We start from the raw sequence: 26,262 nt of genomic DNA, 5'->3' as shown, positions 1-26,262 counted from the left end.
GTAGCAAATACATTTACATTTAGTCATTTGTAAATACTACAAATACTGTAGTATACTTAAATATTTACTATGACAAGACTCAAAAACACTAGTATCTATGAGTTTTAGTAGTTTACTGCAGTAAATACTAAAGTACACTAGATCATTTTTCAGTAGGAACTAATTCAAATGTTGGACAAATTTAATTGATACAGCAGTCTTTATAAAGGGAAATATTAGGCTTACTTTAAATGCAGAACTAAAACGGCCAGTAGGTGGCGTCAATTTTCCACTGAGTTAGTGAATCATTTAACCAATTCGTTCAAATCGCCAATTTGAATCATTCTCTCGTCCGAGTCATTCAAAACACACATTTATTTAGGAGATAAACACCGCAAAAAGGCGGTAAGTGTTCAAATGAATATTAATGCGCATATGCAACATTAACTACGATACTACCGTTTCAAAAATAGAGAGGCATCGCGGGTATTTTGAAGCTTTAGCATCCCGATGCTACCGTAGCACCGGTACACCGTGCAACCCTAGTTTATAGTGCCCTTCAGAGTGAGTATATACATGCCGTACATTTTGAAATCTCCCTTAAGAGGGCAGAGTACCACAAAGTAGTGTTGTCACGATACTGGAATTTCTAACTTCGATTCAATACCTAAAAAAATATCGATATTCGATACCATTTTCGATACCACGGGGAATAAACTGCCATAGCAATAAGGCCCTAATAAGCAATAGCAATATAGGCCTTTTTAATTTTTATTTGAAGTTAAATTGAACAAGACTAGACAATGAGGTATATATTTTTACATTATTTATTAATTGTTAATCTAATGTTAATTTTACGAATACATTTACTATTTAAAATCAAAGTTGTATTTGTCAGTATTAATGGACCAGACCCTGTTGAAAAAACCAGCCTATGCTGTTTGGTATGTTTTGATGCTGGTTTGTGCTGGTTTAAACTGTTCATGTGCTGGTTTAAGCTGGTCATATGCTGATTTAAGATGGTTCTTAGCTGGTTTAAGATCAAACCAGCATCGATCAAAACATACCTTACCCAGCATATACTGGATTTTTCAACAGGGGAGCTTACATAAATGGTTGTATTTTTTAACTAACATTTAAAAGAGATTAATAAATACTTCAACAAATGTATTGCTCATTCATTGTTCGTTAATGTTAGTTAATAGCCTACATTTTTATTTGGCTAAATTGGCTTTTATTCACATAGGCCCATACTGTAATCATTGATCAGCGCACATATAGACAGAAACGCAAACTTAAACGCAAGAACTGTTGCAGAGACTCCGCACTGGACATCTTTCTAACATTAACAACTTTTAACCGGAGCGAATGAGACGAGTGGATGAAATCATTGAACAGCGCACATACATAGAGCGCTATGGTAAACACGGAAGTGCAAACGTGTATCACACGCGAGAACTGTTGCGGAGACTTTACTCGCACCAGCATTACTTCAAACATCAACTTAACCGGAGCGAACGAGACGAGTGGATGAAATCATTGATGAGCGCACATAAAGACAGAAACGCGTGCATTAAACATGAGAACTGTTGCGGTGACTTTACTCGCACCAGCATTATTTCAAACATCAAATTAACCGGAGCGAACGAGACGAGTGGATGAAATCATTGATGAGCGCACATAAAGACAGAAACGCGTGCATTAAACATGAGAACTGTTGCGGAGACTCTGTACTAACATAAACAACAACCAGGGCGAATGAAACGAGTGGATAAAATTATTGGTCAGCGCACATACATGGATCGCTATGGTAAACACGGGAAGCGTAACGAGTGTGCACCACGCCAGATGTGTTACTGAGACTGGCCATCTTTTCTGACATAAACACGATTTAACTGCCCCAAACGAGTCAAGTATGTGAGAGGAGACGGGGCTCTGTTGTTATGCGTTCACGTGCAGTGTGTGTTAACTCACTGTCGGAAAAGAGAAAGAGAGCGGGAACGCGCAGCTGATATCGATACGTGGGACATGGGTATTGGAACCGTTTCAGATTCTTCGGTATCGATACTTATCGAAATATCGATATTTTTGGCAACACTACCACAAAGTCATCTTCACTGGGAACAATTAAGCAATTGAAATGTATTCTTATTAAAACAATATTGTGTATCTTTATATTCATACATTGCTGGTACTACTGGGTCAATGTTAAATATCCTAAAAGCATTCAGTACTATGATTATCTGTCTTGTCATCTAGATGATATGTCGGCAGAAAGCAGCACAGAGTTTCCTGACAGGCTGTCGCTAATGGAGGTGCGCCTTCAAGCACAGGAAGATGAAATAACACTACTGAAGTCTTCATTGGCTGATGCCTTACGCAAGCTACGCATTCATGACCAACAGATACCCATGCTAAAACAGCAGCTGATTGTTGGTAAGAGCTTTATTAATGATTTTTGTCTACAGGTGTTAAGATGCATCAAATTTATTGTCACTTTGAGGGTATTGCAAACGATTTGTAACCAATTGTATTGCTTGGTATTTACCATCTTACAGTGATTGGTGTAACCCTACTTTAGTATTATAACATTTTTATGTATACCTTGCGATTCTTGCACAAGACAAAAGGTTCTGTAAATATTTGTATGTGTACATGTGTTTTTGCAACATCAGTGAACCCTGCTGCAGCTCGAGTGTTGAATCAGTCCTGTTATGTGGATGGATTGTCTAAATGCAGACTGTCTACAAGCTCTCCTGATGCAACTCATCACGCACCCAACAGGTACACAGAATTCTGGGTACTATTTTGACTTTAACAATTAGCTTCTATGTAATTTCCTGTCCAAAATTATAGTATGCATAAGTTATGATACATACTATATTAAAATACAGTGAAAGGCAGATGAACTGTCACATGGACTTTAGTATTTACTTGTTGAAGCTTCAGAAGTATTTGATGCTTTTGAGAAGAAAACAGTGCAGCTTCTGGCAGTGCGGTTGCGAGGTTGTAAGGTTAAATCTTGAGATGAGATTACATATCATCATTGTGTTTCAAGGAAATTTTAAAAGAAAAAATTAAACTCTGTTGTGATAATTTGTTCACCCATTCCAAGGAATAAACAAAGTCATGTGGGTCTGGAACATGAGTTTTAAGACAAATTAACATAGCAAAATATTCTTTGGGTGCACTGTTAAATACTAATTGTATTATCAATTTGAATAATAATCAATTTAAATAAAATATAATCAATTTTAACGGTTTTGTTTGTGTATCTGTAGCCATATCTCATTCACAGCTGAAAATGGGGAGGGTGGGGCTAAAACCATTTCCAACATCAAACCGAGCACTATTGACAGGTGTACACAGACCGAACCTTGGATTCCAAATCATAAGACTGCCTCACTGGCCCTAACACAGGCAGTCAAAAATATCTCCCTTGAGGATGCCTTACCTGCAGCCATCCCCTTTACAGAGGACACTTTGACCAAGCTCTACAGAGAGGAGTATGACATTGATGAAGCAGAGAGTAAGAAGGAACACACATGGAGCTCTGTGGTAGAAGATGCCATCCAGCCCACCACAGTCAGAACCCTCCAGCAACAACAGAGCAAAGGCAGCGAGGAAAGCCAGGGTTTATGCCCTCAAAACCCAACTTCCTCTTTGCCAGCAGCTCTAAAAGAGACAACAATCGACCCTTGTGGAGCTCCCCTCTCTCCCATCCAGGAGGGCGAAAAACTACTGTGTGTTTACCCACACACATGGATTCAAGCCTTGGCTGGCTGCTTAAATTCACTACCTCTTGTCTTGAGTCTAATCCTAACACTAATGCTTGCAGTGCTGCAAAAACCAAAGTTACAACTTGTTGAACTGTATCCTGGGACCCAGATTAGTTTTTATTTATAGGGCAACATGAGTGGATTATCAAGTAATTCAGATCATGCTTTATAGATCTGGCCAGAATCCAACAGGGTGTCATCTCATCACAAATGAGATTTCTTTAATATCTCAGTCTCTTGGGCAACGTTTAGTGGAAAATGAGATATCAAATGGAAAATTTTGCTTAGAAAGCAAAAGGACCCCGTGCTTAGATTGATTGCTTAGAAAGATGAATTTCAATATAAACTCTGCTATCCTGATTTTTTGAAAGAGCAACCTCTGAGCAGCGCAGTCATCCTAAGCCTTACGTTTGGGTAGTGAGTGGATAAACATGTAAACATAGGTTAAGAAGTGATTAATAATTTTTTATAAAAATGTCAGTAACATTGCACATTTTTGACACATTGTTAAGTTGTAATGCCCAAGCGGTCTTTACGATGATACATTTGATGAATGATGTACTCTTGGAATTAGTTCAAACATTGCTATGCCTTTTATGCTTGTCACTTTGACAGTGTCTGGATGGAGTTCATTATATTCCTATTCAATGGATTGCGATTTGTTTGGGCAAATTTGAGCATTTAAAAGAAAATGGGTAGGCAGTGAACTGAACCCGTTTGTGTCCTCAGGACCTCTTTAGGTTAATGCAAAACAAATGCTAAATCTGATAAACTGTTGCTGTGACAGGAATCTGGAAAACTTGTTTGTAACTTGGTTTTGCAAAAAAACAAAAACTCATGACTTGCACTGAAACATTGAAATCATACTAACCAATGTAAAAGTCTTACTTAAGATTTCTTAAGAGATTGTTCACCCAAAGATTTAAATTCTGTCATTTATTCACCCTAAGCTGTTTTACCCCTTTAACATTCCACTCTACCACCAGTGGTACAAATCCAATTCAAAAGATATTTTAGGAATACTAAGGTGTTAAACTTGAAATTACATAAAGGCACATAACATGACAGGATTTTTTATTCCTGGTGAACTGTCCCTCAAGCTTAAAGCAAATCTGTTTTGATTCAATCACTGGTGTACTTGCATGCATGCTTATGTTATTTCTGTGGGTCTGCAACTTCAGTATCTTTTAATGCATGTTACTCATATTACTTTTTGCTACAGTTACTTGTGTTTGTGGATTTGTCCAATTCAAGTTGATTTATATAGCATTTTTACAGTGTTACATTGTTTCAAAGCATCTTTACATTAAAAAAGAAATCACGAAAAGAGGAACATTTTAAAATGTATAGAAGACATACGAAGAGTACAATACAATACATGGTATCATTGCAAAATAGTAAACTTTTCCTTAGACTACAGGACATGTAGTCAGGGAATATGATAGATGGCAGCCAGGTATGGTAAAGCAGCCCTAACATGCAGGGTTTCTGCCAATCTCATATTAATCTTGAGTACCTATAGAGTAGTATTGCATATTTTGTATCTTCAAAGTATTTAGTTTGATCACATTTATAAAAGATAGATATAGCTGTACGATTATTTCCGGAAAAACACGAGCTGCTGGAGGCTGGCAGTGGGATGGAACTACAGCACGAGCACACAATTATGCATGTACGCGCCGATTGCCAACAAAACACAGACATATGACTTAGTTTCACTTACCTGTTGCAGTTCATCACTGAAATGCCATGAACATACAGACACACCTAAACTTCACTATCGCAAGAGTAATGAGCCAATCTTGACACAGCGCAGACAATCTTGATGGCAAGCAGGTCTTGCTCGTCGGTTGGTGCGTGGGCGGGATTTTTCTTTTGCCTTATTTTCCGGGAGAATTTCCCAATTAAAGGAATAGGATCCCTGTTACGAAACAGGGATCCAGACCTTTAAAAAAACTTTCCGAAACAAGTTGGAGTGCTGGGGGAGTGTATCAAGCACAGAAATACTACATCCTAAGTGTTTTTTAAAGTTGACCATGTTAAGCATGAGAAGCCAGCACATTCAACAGTGTAAAGTGTAAAGTCAGAATGCATGACATAGCATGTTACCTCCACTTTAAATAACAGAATTCCGCGTCCGCATCTAGTTATAGATGGTTTCATCTTAACAACATAAACAAACGTTACTGCGCATGCGCACTTTTGTGACCCCAACTGAACTTCCGGTACACATTCACAAACAATGGATTACCTGTAGATTATTTCAGATGACAAGCAAAAGAAACCGAGAAGAACTGTTACTTGGCTAAGCTTGTCTCTGCAATATTTTGAATTTAGACTACTATACCAAGCTCAACCGCTAGATGTCAATTTACCATACGGTTTGTTTAAATGCGACAGAACTACAGGTCCCATTCAACAAATATTTTATTTAATAAAATGAACATACAACAAAATTCAACAAATTGTTTATTTAATACAATTATTACACAGTAAAATAATAATACAAATTAATATTAACATAAATTAAATTCAATATAAATAGTTATATTATTAGACACCGGCCAAACACAAACCGGAAGTTAACTGGGGGAAACAGTCTATATAGACTGGGCCATTGATTATTGTCACACACACTAACAAGCACAACCACGAAAAATGCAGCTTTGTCTAATGCACCTATTATTATTATTATTATTATTATTCAAGTTACTTATCCGGTCGGGCAAGTAAAATTCTCTCTCACTTGCCCATACAAAACATTTACTTGTCCCGGACAAGCATTAATGTCGAGCCCTGAATGGTAAATATAGCTTGTATTGGACATCTCTCAGACTGTTCAGAAGAACTGGAAATAGGGCATGTCCTTCAGTGACCACAAGTCGTCTCACACAGATTTCTTATTTGTTTGTGTTGTTTTGTTTCATACTTTACATGTCTGTCTGCATGTTTTATTTTATTTTATATAATTGAGGGTGATGGGTTTGATTATGGGGGTGCATTTGCAAACATGACGGTGTCCTTGGCTAAATCTAAACAAGCTAAGCATGTCTTTAATTCTTATTTAGCATGCACTGTAAATCTAGGTACATGCAGTGACTGACTGCTTACATGTCTGTATGTGTGTATTCCTGGGATCAGGGTGAGGAGAAACAGTGAAAAGCTAACTAAAGACCCTCAAGACAAGACCAAACAGCGTCTTTCTAAGAAAGCAGCCTCATCGACAAACTTACTTACACGTTCTCCAAGTCTTGAGAGGTGAGTCTGACCTTTCTCAGTTTAAGCTATGTACTGTTTATTTATGATTTATTCTGGTTAAAATACAAGTTAAGGGCTATTGAAAGAATTTATGATGTTTGGTTAAGTTAAACGGAAAATTCATTTACTTAAAAGTGCTTTCTGGGCTAGAATAATTGCATAAGGCATAAAATGTTTATTATCAAGGTATAAAGTTACTTTATTTACTCCTACTTCCAAACTTCAGTATAAAAGCAAGTTGTCAAATTTCTGAAACCTAAGAATCACTCTTACTCTCCCAATTATTTAAGACAGCTCAAGAGGTCTCTCAGGTGCTTAGGAGTTGCCAATAGGGGCTTGTGATGGCACTGAGGAGACAGAGACATGTTGTGGACAGAGGGGTTGGCCAATGGAACCTTACCATTCCACGTTATAAACGTATAAATTCGGTACTCCCCTGCATAGGCGTAATTGCAGGTGGCACTTTTTTAAAGTATGAATTTGCGAAAGGCATTTATTAACGAAACAACATCTACACATCATTTTTCATAATCAGATTTATACATTTAGCAAAGTTCTTTATGCTGTATCTCGTTATGCTGTATTGCTATGAAGAATTTTAACGGCGTGCTGTTTTTGCGTGTTCTTGTTCTGTATTTTGTTCTCAATGGTCTGTGTGATTTTACACGCAAGAAAAGATTTATACCAAAAATAACATTGTATTTAAAATGGGTAATTAAGAAATGGTGGAAACGTGTTCATCTTTCATTTCCAATGTCTATATCATAAAATATTCTCTTGATAAGTTTTTATTGTCATGTGTGTGTTGAATGTAAACTCCTTTTAGGAATTTCACCATTCAACATGAATGTATCAGAGAATATCTATTCAGTGATTGGTTCATGGCAATGTCGTCATCCAAAATCCTGTTTGCGGCACAGCAAAGTGTCGTAAATCATCTCTAAGCCTGACATTTAAGATTTAGTCCTACACTTCACTTAAATTACGACTGAGCTGCTTTATAACAAATTTTTAAGCGCAGCTGTGAGCCAAGATTTTTTTACTTTTTTAAGTCAATTCTTAGCAGTAGTCTTGTGAGTAATTCTTAGAAGCTTGATAATACGGGCCCAGTACTAGTTCTGATAAGAACTCACCAAATTCTTTCATAAAATCTGTGTGGTGCCCTGGAGGCCTACACTCAAAAAAATTATTGTTGGAGGTTGTTTGTTTAACTTAATCAATATAGTTGTATCTAACATATTTGTATGTGTAACATCTGCTCTGTCTTTGTCGACCATGCCCCCCCGCACCAGAGCCACCTCCCCGCTACACTCGTTCACAATCACCGGACTTTTAACCCCAGGACTACATTTCCCATCACGCACTGCACCCCTCTGACCTCATTGATTACCCCGCACTTGATGCTCATCATTACACTCCACCTGAACCCCATCCCATGGACTCTATTTATACCCAGTGTTTTGTCATGTTTATTGTCCAGTCTAGTTGTATTTTGACGTTGTTCTATACTCTACTCGTGGGCTCTCTGTTGTTCCTGTACTCCGTGGATGATATATATTGGATTGTTTTTTGCCTGTTTTCTCTGTGGATATTATTTTGGCTCGTATTCCTTGGATGTTCCCCATTTCAACCTGAGCACTTGTTGGTTTGCCAGAACTCATTAAAAACAACTTGTTCAATCCAAATTCCAGTGTGGCATCATTCCTCTTCTGACGAGGTTGTTACAGAAGACTGGACCTACAACTTCACGATGACCACTCCCTCCACCAACCCGGATCCTTTCGCAGAACTAGTCCATACTCTACACACTCAACTCACCCGTACCACTCAGAGTTCTCCACCTGTGCAAACCTCCAGTCCCGTGGTACTATTCAACCCCCGTCTGATTCGTTTGAATTATCATTACTTAATGTACGTGTAACCTCCCAATTCAACTCTCTTCCAGCAAAAGTCCTAGTGGCAGGAAATTTAATCTCCCATACCCTGTTAAAAGCCCTCCATCTGACCAGAAGACGTAACTCTCATAATTTAAGAATTCACAACATCCTCGGGAAACTGCTGGGCCGAGGTCGAATCTGCTATCACACTCCCACAGTAACCCTACAAGTCAGTTCCAAGCATGTGGAACGGATCTCCTTCTGGGTTCTGGAGGGTTCTACGACAGATATCGTCCTGGGACGCCCCTGGTTAAAACTACATCAACCATACATCAAATGGAGTTTTAGTCAGGTACTTCAATGGATTGAAACATGCCAGACCCGATGTCTACCCCGTGACCCCTCCGAGGATGTTCTATCCTTTCCAGTCCCTTTAAACTCGACCTCGGTTGAAAGTCCAGATACCCCGTGCTCAGCCAAAATCCCGAAGCAGTATGGGGCATTCCAGGATGTCTTTTCTAAACAACTAGCCACAAAACTTCACCCTCATCGGCCATGGGACTGCGCTATAGATCTGCTGCCTGTAGCCCAAATGCCCAAAGGACGCATATACGTATCCCCCATCCATTCCGGAGCAGAAAGCCATGAAAGAATACATTTCGGAAGCCGTGGCACAGAAGTATAACCGACCATCGATCTCCCCTGCCGCTTCAAGTTTTTTCTTCGTGGGAAAGAAGGACGGGGGTTTAAGACCGTGCATAGACTATCGGATACTTAACACTCACACCAAGAAGTTCTCGTTCCCTCTTCCCCTGGTACCTGCAGCCCTGGAACAGCTTCACCAAGCAACTATATTCACCAAACTAGACTTACGCAGTGCATGTAACCTCATCCGAATTCGACCCGGAGACGAATGGAAGACCGCATTTATAACACCATCTGGACATTACGAGTACCTGGTGATGCCCTTCGAACTAGTTAATGCCCCCGCAATCTTCCAAAACTTCATGAACGAAATATTCCGAGACATGCTAAATCACTTCGTCATCATATACATCGACAATATTCTCATCTACTCTCAAGATTTGGAGGAAAACGTCCATCACGTCACTCAGTTACTCCAACACCTCAGGAAATTCTAACTTTCTCTCAAACTTGAGAAGTGTGAGTTTCACCGTACCTTTATCCACTTCCTGGGATACATCATCTCTAACAACACCATCAAGATGGATCAGAAAAAGGTAGAAGCTGTGCGGGACTGGCCTCAACCCAAGACAGTACGAGAATTACAACGATTTCTGGGGTTCTCTAACTTTTACCGTAGGTTCATTGCACACTTCAGCACCATTTCCTCACCACTCACCTCTCTGATTCAGAAACAGTCCAAATCCCTGTCCTGGAACCCCGAAGCCCTTCAGGCTTTTCAACAACTCAAAGGAGCCTTCTGTTCGGCACCCAACCTCTGCCTGCCTGACCCAACTCTTCCGTTTCTGGTGGAAGTAGACGCCTCCACCACTGGAGTGGGTGCTGTACTAACTCAGCGGCAGGGGACACCACAGTGCCTCCACCCCTGTGCCGCCTTCTCTCGAAAGCTGTCCCTGGCGGAGCGAAATTACGACTTCGGAAACCGGGAACTGTTGGCAATCAAACTGGCCCTGGAAGAATGGCGGCATTGGCTGGAGGGAGCACAATCCCAGTTCACCGTTATAACAGATCACGGAAACTGGAGTATCTGAAGGAAGCCAAACGGATCAACCCCCGGCAAGCACGCTGGGCTCTATTCTTCACCAGATTCAACTTTGTGGTAACCTATCGACCGGGGTCCAAAAATACCAAAGCTGATGTTCTTTCCCGTCAGTACAGCAGTGAAACGGATCCCGTGGAACCTGAGACCATTTTCTTTCCAGCCCTCTTCATGGGCCCCATCCCGTACTCATATCATTGAATCATGCATTCAGTTCCAGGATCTGGGCATCCAGGCAGCCAACAAACCCTCTCGCTCCTCTCAGCCCGATACTGGTGGCCCAATATGTCACAGGATATCTCCCAGTTTGTCTGTGGATGTTCAGCCTGTGCCATCTCCAAAACCCCCCGTCACCTACCTGTAGGCAAACTCATGCCTTTACCCATACCTCAACATCCCTGGTCCCACCTCACGGTCGATTTCCTCACCGATTTACCCCTGTCCGACAACTATACTTGCATTCTGGTGGCCGTTGAGCGGTTCTCCAAGGCTTATAAATTCATACCCTTACCACGACTACCCACAGCCTTCGAAACAGCCGAAGCCCTCTTCAACCATGTCATTCTCAACTTTGGGATACCGGAGGACATCGTGTCGGACATAGGCCCCCAGTTTATTTCCTGTGTGTGGAAGGCCTTCTTTAAACAACTCAATTTTCCATCAGTCTAACTTCCGGTTATCACCCTCAATCCAACGGCCAGGCTGAAAGGAAAATTCAAGACCTTGGGAGATACCTGAGGACATACTGCCATGACCATCAAAACAGCTGGCACCGCTACCTACCCTGGGCCGAGTATGCTCAAAACTCTCTCCGGCAGTCATCCACAGGACCAATGCATACTTGGCTACCAACCCCCAATGTTCCCCTGGTCGGGGGATCCCTCTGCTGTGCCAGCAGTGGACCACTGGTTTCGGGAGAGCGAGAGGGTATGGAGCGCCGCTCATCATCAACTACAACATGTAGTTCCCAGCCAAAAGGCAAACGCCGACACCCGCCAAGCACCTGCCCCACAATACCAACCAGGCCAGAAGGTGTGGTTATCCACCCGAGATCTCCGCCTGCGACAGCCCTGCAGAAAACGTAGCCCCAAATACATCGGCCCCTTTGTAATTCTTCAACAGATTAATCCAGTAACATTCCGACTTTCAGCCGGAGTACAGAATTTCACCCTCCTTCCATGTGTCACTTCTCAAACCTTACCATGAACCTGTTTCTGTTCCCTCCGCAGAGCCTGGTGCGGGGTCCGAGCTGCACCACCCATCTATGAGTTCCAACAAATCTACCGAGTGGAAGCCATTCTGCACTCCAGGAGGCGGGGCGGTCGCTTAGAATATCTCAGAGACTGGGAGGGGTACGGACCGGAAGAAAAGTCATGGGTGGCCCGAGAGGACATCCTAGATCCTGACCTGCTCAGACAATTCCACATCTCTCACCCTGACCGGCCGGCACCCCATCCTCGTGGCTGTCCTCGCCGTCCAGAAAGGCCTGTGGGAGCGGTCCGTTGAGGAGGGGGTAATGTAACATCTGCTCTGTCTTTGTCGACCACGCCCCCCACACCAGAGCCACCTCCCCACTACTCTCGTTCACAATCACCTGACTTTTAACCCCAGGACTACATTTCCCATCATTACACTTCACCTGAACCCCATCCCATGGACTCTATTTACACCGACATGGAGCCTCTTTCTTTCTGGGCATAAATTGCACGTTACATACACATTCTTGCCTATCATCTTAACGAGGGAAAGTAGTGCTAATATTTCCAGTTTGCGAAAGCTACATTTGAACTTGTTTCTCTTGCCATCTCTGACTCCAAGGCATTGGTGTACTGTGTGCGACTGTGCTTGTGTGTGAAAACCCGCCCTACTCTGCCTCTGGTTGGCAACAATGGAAATTTACTCCACCTAAGCCAATCATCATCAGTTATTCTGTTGTCTCCCACCCACCAACACACACCAATCATCATCAGTTATGTGTCCCACCCAACCCCCCAACACACACCAGAGAAAAAAAACTTTGCAGGTCCTTTGGCTGAGAGATAGCCTACTCGGATGAAAACCGGGAGAAACAGTAATTTGTTTGATTACTCGTTACTGAAAAAACTAACAGCATTTATTTATAACGCCGTTATTCCCATCACTGATGGTGAGTAGGGAAAAATCGCGGAAAGGCATGTTGTATGCGCGGTGAAAAGATTTAAAACTGGTCCTGAGGTCGTGAGTGAGACGGCCTGGAGAATAGAATTGGGCGTTTAGAAGGGTGTTCATCGGGTGGCTTACATGAATATCGGCTCTGAATATGGAAGTACTGGAGTTGGGAGTGGGGAGAGGCATCGGAAGACAGGGTGAAGGAAGAGCAAGCTTGAGAGATAGACTGAGGAGGAAGAAAGGCAGCAGCTCAATTTTATAGATTATGTAGTGCTTTTTACAATTTTAATTGTTATGAAGCAGCTGTACATGAAACATATTACCTTGCAGGGCGTCTAGGCCTGCACCACTAGCGGAGGCAGCCTCACGCTAGGGTTCGATGGTTGGGCTGCGGGCCATGAGCAGATGGGGGGACTAAAAGAGAAAGAAGGAAAAGGCTTTAAATAGGCCTGTGCCGCCAGCGGGGGCGTGCTGGGAAAAGCTGCAGTCTGGTGCTCGGCTGAGTGGAGAAGTGGTTCTGGGGCTAACAGCGACAGAGTCTGGGTGCAGCCCAGGTTGACGAGGGCCTGCTACTGCGGCCTAACGGCCATAGGCCCTTCCTTGTGAGAGTAGGAGTAGGTGTTTGATCGGGTCATGAATATGGTCAAATGTAACTCTTGAGTAGGCAAAACCCTAACTTGCAGCCAGAGTGCAACCAGCATGTGCATAATGTAAGCGCAAGCGGAGTTCTTGATGAGAGACGTGGAGAGTGAGCATATCACAGTCACCCAAACGTTCAAGCGAGTATACAATTAAACACTGTTATAACTTCAAATTGTTGCGTGCATCTGCATGTGCTGGACACGATTTAAATTTACAGTGCGCTAACTTACATCTGTGCTCACAAAATGTCTGAGACACAGCTGTGTTTGCGTCGTGCAGACAAGACACAACAGAGTTCGGCGCCAGGAATTCCTCCGTTATATGCGCAAGCACAGATCTATAATATACATATATATATAATAAACACTCCTTTTATTTTGCCAAATCACTTGATTTCGGGTCGTATATTGTTATCACATCCTATTTTTGGATCGGTTCGATGCCTTTGGTCCGTGTTGCATTCATATTTCAATCGAACCGCACCAGAGTTCATTTGAAAGCGGACCGAGACCCATCTTTTCAGCGGTCTCGGACCACTTGTTTGGTGCACACCAGGGTTAGGGTGGCAGCGTTCAGCCTTACACAAATAAACCGCACTAACAGAGCAATAGCACCAGAGTTCGTTTTAATCGAACCAAACATGGCATATGTGAACACACCCTCAGTTAAATTAACCTATTTACATTTAGTGAATTTCACTTTAGATGTGTTACGTAATGTGATTGTTGGTCTTTTTATACTGGAGACAGAGTTACATGTCCTCTACAGACGCTGCGTTATGTCCCGGTTGCCGTGGTTATTCTTAACTGACAATACCTTAAAAATAATGAAATAAAACCTAAAACCACATTTTTTGTGCACTTTACTCTCATTTATTTTTGTAAAAGCTGCTTATTTGCTGAGAAGTAACGAGTCTTAGCTGATAAAACTAAATTTCCTGTCAGAGGAACTTTAATTCCTCTCAGCAAAGACGCACATCCAAAAGTGAAAGTGACCTATTAGTCAGATATGGTGATCCATACCCGAAATGTGACCTCTGCTTTTAACCCATCCAGAGAGTAGTGAACACACACACAGCAAGTCGTGAACACACGTACACCCGGAGCAGTGGGCAGCTGTCACTGCAGCGCCCGGGGAGCAAGTAGGCAACTCAGTCGTTACCCGCCGGCCCTGGGAATCGAACCGGCAACCTTCTGGTCACGAGTCTGACTCAGAATGGACTCTATCCATTAGGCCACGACAATGTACATATTTATAATTTTAAAGTAGTATTGCAATGCATAAAATAATTTAAACAAGCGTTAGTACTGATGAATATTAAATAAATATGTTACGTTATGGTGTATATGCAAATATGACCCAAACAATTTGACAATTCTCCCCCAAACCGATAATCTAGAAAAAATACAAATTATTATAAAGGTAAGTACACATTAGTAGTATAATACTGTTATACTCTGTTCAGGGATAGTGTCCTTAACTATCATGTGTTTATTGCTGGAGGGTTTGCAGTCAGTTTTCAGTGCTTTAGTGTCACCGGGTGGCCCGTTTGTGTAACAGCTCCTAGCACGTGATGTAAAGCTTAAATATAATTGGACGTCTTGTGTCTTCGGCTGGTGAATGTGAAAAAAAATTGTACTGATCAACAAAAAACATTTGCATTTTTGTTGCTCGAATGTTCGCATTCTATGTTCTAGCTTTTGCTGAAACTAGTAACTTTGTATTAGCACCTATTGTATTATTGCTCCTGTATGACAAATCGCTTATTGCTCCCTGAACTCTCTGTAAGTCACTTTGGATAAAATCGTCTGCTAAATGACTAAATGTAAATGTTCTATTGTTTTTGTTCTAGTGTGTTATCGCAATGAACAATCTCGTCGAATATTCACAGGCAGTGTGGAGACTAGTGTGTGTTTGAAAATAGACGTAATCATCCTCTGCCTTTTCAGGTGCATTTACACACAACTGCCAAAAGAGCAAAGAAGTGAATGAAAGAAATCACAAAAGAATCAATAAAATAAGCTCTTGGCAGACACACCCAAGGGATGATTTGGCTTGTGATTGGCTGAATGTTAGTTCATTCAAATCTAAGTAACAAACCAGAGAACTAGGGCGGAAATAGTGGCGGTGGATCAAAAAATGTGCTGGGACAGAATCACCTGTTTCTAAAAGTGCTACGCCCCTGTGTATGTTCTTTCATCAATTCAATTTGATGTTCTGTTTTTTTCCATAGCCGGGCAAAAGACCTTATCTCCAGTGCAGGTAATAAGGCATCTCTCTTATTTCTGTTTCTGTCTCTCTTAATTCTTTACCTCTGATCATTTTATCTGGGTCATTTTATCTGATATGATATAAGCAGCCCAGCTGTTTCCTGGGAATTTAACCCACAATCTTCAGCTGCTATTGCAATTCTCTACCAGTTACAGGAACACAATTCTCATCATCACACACTTTATATAGTCCACACTCATAATTCATATATCTTGAGGCAGGACCAACACTGAAATTAATGGAATCCTGTAAATTTTTTGCAGTAGGTCCCTTTTTTACTGTACACTGCTCTTTACACAAGGCCGTTTTCAACTAAAAACGGCATGCGCAAGTATTCTCCAAACAATAAGGGCGGCATCCAATACTGTGTGTTTGTTCTATGCAACATATTTATCAAGGTTTCTCCAGAAAAATATAAATATACCACTGCACCCAACAGATTCACATTTATATACACCAAACTTTAAACACACATACATGCCGACAAAGGGTATTAAAAAGCTTTTGGCTTAAATTAGGGAATGCGAATATGCGCAGGTGCATAGTGTTTCTTTACATGTTTACATTCTTTACAGGTGACATTGCCATCCACTGACCTGGCATGTTGTTACGTATTCCAACATAGCATAGTTGAGGAGACACGCAAAGACTCGTTCAAGTAGGGGATTTTATTAAAGAATTAGATTTTTAACTATGGAATAGAGAAAAGTTAAAACAAAGTAACTGCAGATTCGGCCCATGTCTCGGCTCACTGGACGCCGTCTAAGTCCTGCGCCATTTCAGCTGTAGCAGCTGCTTTTGTGCTTGGTCCAAGGGAAGCACAAGTGTAAGCATCTAGGTTCTAATAAATGTAGAGACAGACACTTTTGACTAATAGGGGGCAGCCAAAACATTATAACCCAGTACCATTCACAATTTGTTAACATCACAAATTTAAAAAAATACATATACATGTAAAACCTTCACCCCCCTCCAAAAAAAAGTGATGCGTCACTACAGAAATGTGCACATATTCCCAATAAAGAGATATTTTTCAAAACTGGGAACTTAATCAACCAGAACTTTTTTATAGAACCACTTAACCACATTCTCGATATGGCATTAGCCACCACATTGTCTTTGCCTTGGACTCAAGCCAAACTATCTACTACTGATGCCTTTTCAGCTAACTTAGTCATGTTTTATCAAAAGCGGAGCTACTCAAGTTCATTAAACAAAAGTACAATAAGTGAAATTAGCTCACTGGTTGCTTTGAATTATTTTAGGTAACCCAAAGAGTTTAATGAATTTAACGAGTGCCTTGGAAATCACTTGTGCTTTAATAGAACATAGATGGACCACTTTAGGAAAATGCGTAGTCACACACATAATTGTCAAAAGATATCGGTTACCAGACTTAGAGTGCGGAAGTGGCCCCAAACAGTAGATTATAATGTGCTCGAACGGTTTGGTTAGGTCTTTCTTAAGACTAGGCCAGTAAAAGTTTCGCAAAATCCGATCATTGGTTTTTGTGACGCCTAAATGACCAGCGATACCATTGTGTGCCAAATTTAAAATCATGTACATTTCCGGAAATACAACTTAAGTAACAGAATTCCAGTCTTCAGAAATATTAGGGGGTGACCACTTTCTCATCAAAATCACATATTTGAGAAAGAAATCCTTGGGGTGCACACAAAATTCAGTTTTCTGGAAGAAAAGTGCTCTTGCACTGCAATTAATTTATCACACATCAACGGAGCGTCTAAACATTCGAAAACATCCTGCTTTCGACACAAAGATGATAGATTTACTTTTTCCTTGGATGGAACAGGAGACATTTCACATATATCTAAATCAGCAAGAAATGTATCAGCAAAGTCAAGATCTTTTAAGGAGAGAGTGTCTGCAGATTTTGACATAGTATGTAATTACACAGGCCGAGAAAACATCTGGATGCTCTATTTCGCAGTTATCAGTGGTCGAAATAAAAGAAACGGAAACAACTTCAGGCAAGACATTTCGGCAACTCCACACACTACCACTATATACCACTAATAACTCCCATTTTTAAAACCTCGGACTACAACGACACTACCGGTAGCGGTTTTCTCAGACAAAGGCAGCACTCCTTCCAAGATAAATGACTGAACCACACCTGAATCTTGGAGAATGCAAATGGGTACAGGTTTACACAAACCAGGAACAAACACCATTCCATCATGCAAGAAAGGTCCATAACCAGTTTCATCACGGCATATGGAGCTTTCAGAGGAGATGCCAGCGGGCTTTGAAGTAAGGTCAACTGAAGATAAACCAACAGGTTTTGTACTAGACTTCTTTTAAAGAACCGGGCAATTTTCAATCAGATGATTATTTGCTTTACAATAAAAACAAGTTCTGTTGGCAGTTGGAAAAGCACATTTAGTACCAGGCGGATTTGGAGTTTTTGGTACCGACACAAATGGCAAAGCAACTTTTTTCTTGTGGTTTCTCACTAAACATGAAGTCATATACACAACAAAGTACTGATCTGATAAATAGATTTATTGAGAGATGTTATAATGAAGATTGGATACATTCTGCAGTTAGGAGATTTGAAAATGAAATCAAGATACATCTTTAAATAAAAATCATTGTGTGTGCTTTTCAATATTCTCCTATTTGTTCAGGGATAAAAACATCATAGACAAACATTGGTATATTTTAAAATCTGAACCTCTCCTCAATGGTATTTTTGAGAAAACACCAAGGCTTGTGTATAAACGTCCTGCTAACATACGTGATCATCTTGTAAGGGCTGATGTTAACTCATCTGTAAAACGACCCACCCATTTCTTATCTATCCCCTCGGGTAACGTCTTGGTTACGGATGTAACCTCAGTTCCCTGATGGAGGGAACGAGACGTTGTGTCGAGCCGACAGATGGGGTTCGTCCTTGAGAACCAATCACTTCCGACTTCTTAGAAAAGGCCAATGAAATTGGCGAATGAAATTTGCATGCCGGACTCCGTCCCCGGATATCCGGGTATAAAAGGGAGACGGCGTACCTCATTCATTCACCTTTGTTCTGAGGAGCCTGAGACCTCTCATGACTGCTGCAGTGGGCAGCACGTGTTGTGGCAAGAAGGACACAACGTCTCGTTCCCTCCATCAGGGAACTGAGGTTACATCCGTAACCAAGACGTTCCCTTTCTGTCGGTCTCTCGACGTTGTGTCGAGCCGACAGATGGGGTTCCTATGCAAAACGCCACAACACTGTGCCCTGTCACAATCTCTAGCGAAGCGACGGTGACTGGCCTGGGCGTGTCACCATGAGCGCTACCGCGAAATTGTACCCTACATGTGGGTAGGTAGTGGGTCCCAAAGCTTTTCTTGAAAGGTGGGAAGGCCCCTGCCTTCGCCCTCACAGGTGGCGGCCTTGTTTCTCTAACAGCGAGAAGCCGCCTGGTACCGTAAGGCCACTGGGTAAGCGCTACTTCCTCAGATGGGGGATGCGCTACAGAGACCACTTCCTACCGCAGGGAGGAGTTTAGTGGAGATACCAACATGGTCTCACCGTTAGGGGAGAACTCATGGGAGGAAAGTGCAGACTGAAGGAGTTAACCGCAAGGTGGAGGACCACCTAGGGAAGGTCATGGGTTACCAAGGTGGGAACCAATCATGAGGATACATCAGATGGAACCGCCCTGCTGGGGGGTTACAACGTCCGGTAGCACTAGGTCCGGTTAGAGCTATGTTGTGGATAACTCAGTTGGTACCCGGACTAAGGGGCAGGGCTGCTCTGCCCAGCCCGCCCACAGGAGGTGCTTGCTTAGTGATGGATGGAGTGCCTGTTCTTCACCCAGTGGGGGAAGAAGGGAGGCTAATTTAGTACGCTGACCCACCTAGAAGAAAGGGGGGGAAGGTACTGTCATAGGCATACACCTTACCGGCCGCCGGTCTTGCCTGATGCCCTGCAAGACTCGAGCTGATAACGGTTTTATGCGGAGGCTGTAAGACCTCTCGAAGGTGATGGGTGTAGCCCAACCCGCAGATCTGCAGATGTCTGCCAGAGAGGCGCCTCGAGCCAGTGCCCACGAGGAGGCTATACTCCGTGTGGAGAGAGCTCTCACCCAGTGGGCGCAGGCAATATTAGGACAGGTACGTCGTAGTGACGGCGTCCATGATCCAGTTCGCCAATCTCTGACAGACAAACAGACAAAGAGCTGCTCAGAGCTCCTGCGGCTCTGCGTGCGGTCCAAGCAGAGGCGCAATGCGCATACTGGACACAACACAAATGGGGTTGGGTCTTCCTCCCCGGTGGGGAGCGCCTGTAAGTTCACCACCTGGTGTCTAGGGGGAGTGGTGGGAACTTTGGGCACATAGCCGGGCCGGGGTCTCAGGATAGTATGAGAATCACCGGGCCCGAGTTCTAGGCAATCTGTGGACACGGAGAATGCTTGTAGGTCCGCTACCCTCTTGAGCGCCATCCGGAGAGCCGTCTTCATTGTGAGGTGAGAAAGAGCGGCATCTCCGAGGGGCTCCAGGACCGCATCAAGGTCGCAAGAGGGTACGGAGCGCGGGTGAGGCGGTAGCCTTCCCGCGCCCCTTAGGAACCAAATGATCAGGTTGTGCTGTCCTAGAGATTTACCAGCAACTGGGTCGTGATGAGCGGCAATAGCGGCTACATACACGTTCAGTGTGGAAGTGGAGAGATTACTCTCGAGTCTCTAGAAGGACAGCACGTTCCCGATCGAGCTGCTCGGCGGGTCTTCTCCTCGAGAAGAGCACCAGGATGAGAAGAGGCACCACTTACAAGCGTATAGCCGCCTAGTGGCCAGGGCCCTAGCCTGAGTGATGGTCTTAACCGGCGCAGGGGGTAGGCCACTCAGGATATCCTCGTCCCGTCCAGGGGCCAGACATGGAGGTTCCAGAGGTCTGGCAGGGATGCCATAACGTGCCCTTCCCCTGGGAAAGCAGGTCCTTCGTCAGGGGAATCGGCCAGGGGGGACCTGTCGGCAAGAGTCTACCTGAGCCCGCCCGAACTGTACCCAATGAGTTGGACTGCGCGGGGGTGGAGTCGCCACTCTCCGCGAGGCGTCAACTGACGAGAGAGCGCATCGGCTGTCTGGTTCAGGTCGCCTGGGATATGTGTGGCTCGCAGGGATCTGCTCACCTGCGGACTCCACAGGAGGAGGCGTCGGGCGAGTCGTGTTAGCTGCCGTGAGTGAACGCCACCCTGGCGGTTTATATACGCTACGGAGGTTTATATACGCTACGGCAGTTGTGCTGTCCAACCGGACCAGCATGTGCTTGTCCTGCACGAGAGGTTGTAGCCCCTTCAGTGCATGTAGCACATCCAACAACTCTAGGCAGTTGATATGCCTGCGCAGGCGGGGGCCCGTCCATCGCCCCGACACTGCGTGCCCATTGCACACGGCACCCCAACCAGGCAGGGAGCTGTCTGTCTTCACCACGACGCACCTCGTGACCTGCCCGAGAGGGTCCCCCGTCGGTAGAAAGGTCATTGAAGAACCTTAGGGTGCGTCGGCAGAGAGGCGTAATCACCCACCACCTGCTGCTGGTGTGCCACGCTCTCCAGGGAACTCGACTCTGTAGCCAGTGTTAGAGCGGTCTCATATGCATCAACCCGAGGGGTATCACCACCGCCGAGGATGCCATGTGCCCAGGAGCCTGTTGTTTCAGGGGGTCCGCTGACTGCTTGAAATATTCCAGGCAGTTCAACACTGACTGAGCGCGCTCTGTAGTCAGTTGCGCTGTGATGGAGACAGAGTTGAGTTCCACACCAAGAAAGAGGATGCTCTGCACAGGGGAGAGCTTGCTCTTTTCTCGGTTGACCTGTGGTCCCAATTGATCTAGGTGCCGAAGCACTAGGTCCCTGTGTGTACATAACAGATCTCGCGAGTGTGTCAAATGAGCCAGTCGTCGAGATAGTTTAGTACCCGCACACCTCTCTCCCTGAGGGGAGTGAGGGCGGCTTCCACGATCTTCGTGAAGACTCGTGGGGACAGGGACAGACCGAAAGGGAGGACTCTGTACTAAAATGCCCGACCCTCGAAAGCGAACCGTAGGAACGGGCAATGACGAGGGAGAATCAAGACATGAAAGTAAGCGTCCTTCAGGTCGATTACCATGAACCAATCTTGACATCTGATAGACACCCTGGAGAGAGGGGACAGCTTGGCCCGCAGCAGAGTAAGCTCTCGACACCTAAGATGCCGAAAAAACCTACATGCTTTGGACGGGAGTCTAGGTCGAGCCCCTGGTGGACATCGAAGTATCCTCTAGCTGCCCCACCATCGAGGGAAGAAAGGGCGATGGAACTAGTTGACGTGCACGCGCCGAAAGGGGGCGTTCCAGGTCATACTAAGTTCCTCATGCACTTCTGCGAAAACACGGCACTGGGGGCGAGTGCGGCTTGGAGCCGCTCTCAAACCCGAGGTACCATGTATCCAGCTGCGAGCATTGGGAGAGGCAGTGCGGTGCACTGCAACCCAATACCGGCGGCCCGGGAAAGCATGGCTGACATTTCGACGTCCGCTTCTTACTGGGCTCGACCCCCCGAAGGAGGGAGCTCCGAGGAATCGTCGGAGTCCGATGCCAGTAAGTCACCCTCTGATGCTGCAACAGACATCTCATCATCATGCACCATTTCCGAATACGTGGTTGAGGAACAAGACGGTGGGACCGTCTCATGAAGAACGGTCAGACGAGCGAGACGAGGTGCTGACGGATTAGTGCTCACAGTAGTCCTCATATCACCCTCGCTGCTCACCGTAGCGGACGGCAGGGCCGTAGCCACTGCTGTCACGGAACGGGAAGCAGACGAGGTGGTGGCTGAGTCCCGTGGGAACACAGCCAACCGTGACGCCACATCTGAATCGTCAACCGCCCGCAGTGCGGGCAGGACGTATCCACAAGGGCTGCCCTAGCGTACTGGAAGCAGACCTCGTGTCCGTCCCCCTCCTCGATGAGTGTGTTGCACCCACGAGAACAGCGGGACATGCCACGCTGGAGAAATTTGCTCTTTTAGAGAAAAAACTCGAACACTTCTGGAACCGCCGAGACGCCCAGGAGAAGTCGCCGCAGGAAGGGACAGTCCGCTGCACCACGTCGTAGAACCGGCAGTCTTGTAGTTGCTATCTTGTAGCGAAGTCTGTTGATCATGAGTGAAGGCTACGAAGAACAAAAGGTGAATGAATGAGCAGAGGTGGGTAGAGTAGCCAAAATCTTTACTCAAGTAAAAGTAAAAGTCACTATTTTAGTAGTACAAGTGCAGAGCAGTGCAGTGTTGGCTTGCTCACCGGGAGACTGCATTTATTTATTTATTTATTCATTTATTTATTAGATATTATTTATAATGATCTTGCTTGGTCTATAAACACCATGCACTGTGCTGTGTTTTACCTTTCTGTGTTTTTCTTATTTGCTCCTGTAAAGCTGCTTTGGAACAATGCACATTGTGAAAAGCGCTATATAAATAAAAAAATTGAATTGAATATTTTAAAAACTACTTGAGTAAAAGTAAAAAAGTATGCAATGAAAAAAGTACTCAAGTAGCTAGTTACTTAGTTACTTTGTATCTGATTATATATGCCTACTACATAAAATTAATATTAATGCCAATATTTTAATATTACATTTTAATCAATATTTTTAATTATCATAAGAAGATATCTTTGCAATATACTAGAGAGACTAAAGAATAGACAAACACAGAAGAGACGAGCATTTCTGTAAATTTCATCTAGTCCTGATGTCAATGTAGTTTACACAATTTATTAGAATAGAATATAGAATAGACCATGTCAAACTAAAGCATTAACTAAACTCAGAGCATTTCCTAAGATGATCTAGAACATCTGCAGTGCTCTCTTAAATGAAATCAACATTTTTGAACAAAGCTCATGTTTTCTCGTGTTGTGTCACGTGTGTGTTGTGAAACGCTCTTACTTGTAAACAAACAGTAAACAGTGAACCACACGCCCATCAACAAGTTTTCTTCCTTCTGTTCTTCAAATGTATATTTCTGCAAGCCCACGTCTCTGTGTCTGACAGGTAACGCGCATGTTGCTGTGTCTGACGAACAGGTCGCGCGCATATGGCGGGCATTTATCATTGCTGGCAAACAATATTACACATTTGCAGTTTTGATTGTATAGATATAGATTAATATCCACTTCATCCAACGCTCTTTGTGTTCTGCGTGTTCTTAAATTTCGCGCTACGAGGAGTGAGTAATCCTGCTTCAGAAGATTCAGATCGTGCTGCGAACTGAACAAATCATTTGAACTGATTCATTAGCCTATTCAAATGGTTTTGCCCATTGTTCAATTTATGCTTTCAAAAGAATCGATTCAAAAGAATCAATCACTCGGGAATGCCCGTAAAAAGAGACGACAACCTTGAAATAAACAACGCGTTTTAAAAAGCATATTTTAAAATGAAGGAACGAAGGAACGTCACGCAATGTAAGTTATGTAACGAAGTAAAAGTACAGATTTTCTATTAGAAATTTACTCAAGTAAGAGTAAAAGTACACACTTTTAATTTTACTTAAAAAGTACATATTTTCCAAAATGTTACTCAAGTAAATGTAACGAAGTAAATGTAGCGCGTTACTACCCACCTCTGTGAATGAGGCACGTCGTCTCCCTTTTATACCCGGATATCCGGGGGCGGAGTCCGGCATGCAAATTTCATTCGCCAATTTCATTGGTCTTTTCTAAGTCGGAAGCGATTGGTTCTCAAGGACGAACCCCATCTGTCGGCTCGACACAACGTCGAGAGACCGACAGAAAGGGAACTACAGTTGTGGTCGTTGTGCTCAGTGTAACTTTTATGTTTTACTATTATAACCAATGTTTTCTCTCATCCTCATTCAGGAAGGGAGTTCAAAATCAAGGGTGTAATCACTTGTACTACTAAAAATTTAAAATATATGATAAAATGCCCTTGTAGGTTAGCTTATATAGGTAAAACAAGACGTGCTTTAAAAACCAGGATTGCTGAATAGGGTAGCGGCTTTAGCAGATAATTCCAACTCAACTCCAACTCAATCTTCTTTAAAGGTGTCATGAACGCTGCACACTGCATCAAATTGGTCTGCATGGCTGTCGTCCCAGAAGGAAGCCTCTTCTAAAGATGATGCACAGGAAAGCCCGCAAACAGTTTGCTGAAGACAAGCAGACTAAGGACATGGATTACTGGAACCATGTCCTGTAGTCTGATGAGACCAATATAAACTTATTTGGTTCAGATGGTGTCAAGCGTGTGTGGCGGCAACCAGGTGAGGAGTACAAAGACAGGTGTGTCTTGCCTACAGTCAAGCATGGTGGTGGGAGTGTCATGGTCTGAGGCTGCATGAGTGCTGCCGGCACTGGGGAGCTACAGTTCATTGAGGGAACCATGAATGCCAACATGTACTGTGACATACTGAAGCAGAGCATGATCCCCTTCCTTCGGAGACTGGGCCTCAGGGCAGTATTCCAACATGATAACAACCCCAAACACACCTCCAAGACGACCACTGCCTTGCTAAAGAAGCCGAGGGTAAAGGTGAAGACCTAAACCCTATTGAGCATCTGTGGGGCATCCTCAAACGGAAGGTGGCAGAGTGCAAGGTCTCTAACATCCACCAGCTCCGTGATGTCATCATGGAGGAGTGGAAGAGGACTCCAGTGGCAACCTGTGAAGCTCTGGTGAACTCCATGCCCAAGAGGGTTAAGGCAGTGCTGGAAAATAATGGTGGCCACACAAAATATTGACACTTTGGGCCCAATTTGGACACTTAGGGGTATACTTACTTTTGTTGCCAGCGGTTTAGACATTAATGGCTGTGTTGAGTTATTTTGAGGGGACAGCAAATGTACACTGTTATACAAGCTGTACACTCACTACTTTACATTTTAGCAAAGTGTCATTTCTTCGGTGTTGTCACATGAAAAGATATATTAAAATATTTACTAAAATGTGAGGGGTGTACTCACTTCTGTGAGATACTGTATGCTGTTTATATTGCTAGTAATTGGGATGAAGTAAACATCTGTGAAGTATTTTAACATAAGGAGTTTGAATGTGTTGAATTAAAAACCAAAAACGGCAGTGGGTCTACGAGACCCACGAACACTGGCTGAGTAACAAAAATATGAACACCACACAAGGGTTAATCTAACAGCGATCAAACCTTCAGATTGATCTACCACTTCTTCCACAACGGGGCTATCTGCATGCTCTTCAAAAATGCCCATCTCCCCAGGGTTGCCTTTTAAGACATTACATAAAGTCTCCTTCAAAGACTTATGTCTAAGAGCAATTTTAATATTATAAAACTCCTCTTTAAAACTATCTAATATTGATGCCTTTTCGGCTAACTTGGTCACGTTTTATCAAAAGCGGAGCTACCCAAGTTCACTAAATGATGGTTTTTAATCCCAAAAAAGACATCAATTCACACTAAATTACTTTCCCGTTTTATGAAATTTACAAAATAACTAATTTTATGAGCTGGACATATGGTTTGAAACACATTAAATCAATTTCACAACAAAGCTGTCCCAAACCACAATAATTTACCTTTTAA

The 26,262-nt window shown here is 43.4% G+C and overlaps 1 protein-coding gene across 4 annotated transcripts in view; it reads left to right on the top strand.

The window, feature by feature from the left end:
* eml3 (EMAP like 3) overlaps nucleotides 1-26,262 on the top strand; it is a 113,513-nt gene that overhangs the window by 26,999 nt on the left and 60,252 nt on the right. For 2 of the 4 annotated variants that reach the window (XM_057333811.1, XM_057333820.1), the window contains 5 exons: nucleotides 2,239-2,415; nucleotides 2,655-2,763; nucleotides 3,261-3,722; nucleotides 6,900-7,016; nucleotides 15,661-15,689. In XM_057333811.1, coding sequence (XP_057189794.1) covers nucleotides 2,239-2,415; nucleotides 2,655-2,763; nucleotides 3,261-3,722; nucleotides 6,900-7,016; nucleotides 15,661-15,689 — 894 coding nt within the window. The remainder of the gene's footprint in view (nucleotides 1-2,238; nucleotides 2,416-2,654; nucleotides 2,764-3,260; nucleotides 3,723-6,899; nucleotides 7,017-15,660; nucleotides 15,690-26,262) is intronic. The other 2 variants (XM_057333827.1, XM_057333836.1) reach the window with 2 other exon arrangements.

The sequence above is a fragment of the Triplophysa rosa genome, linkage group LG1 (genome assembly GCF_024868665.1).
Source record: "Triplophysa rosa linkage group LG1, Trosa_1v2, whole genome shotgun sequence".
Taxonomy (NCBI): domain Eukaryota; kingdom Metazoa; phylum Chordata; class Actinopteri; order Cypriniformes; family Nemacheilidae; genus Triplophysa; species Triplophysa rosa.
This window is presented reverse-complemented; position numbering and strand designations above follow the sequence as displayed.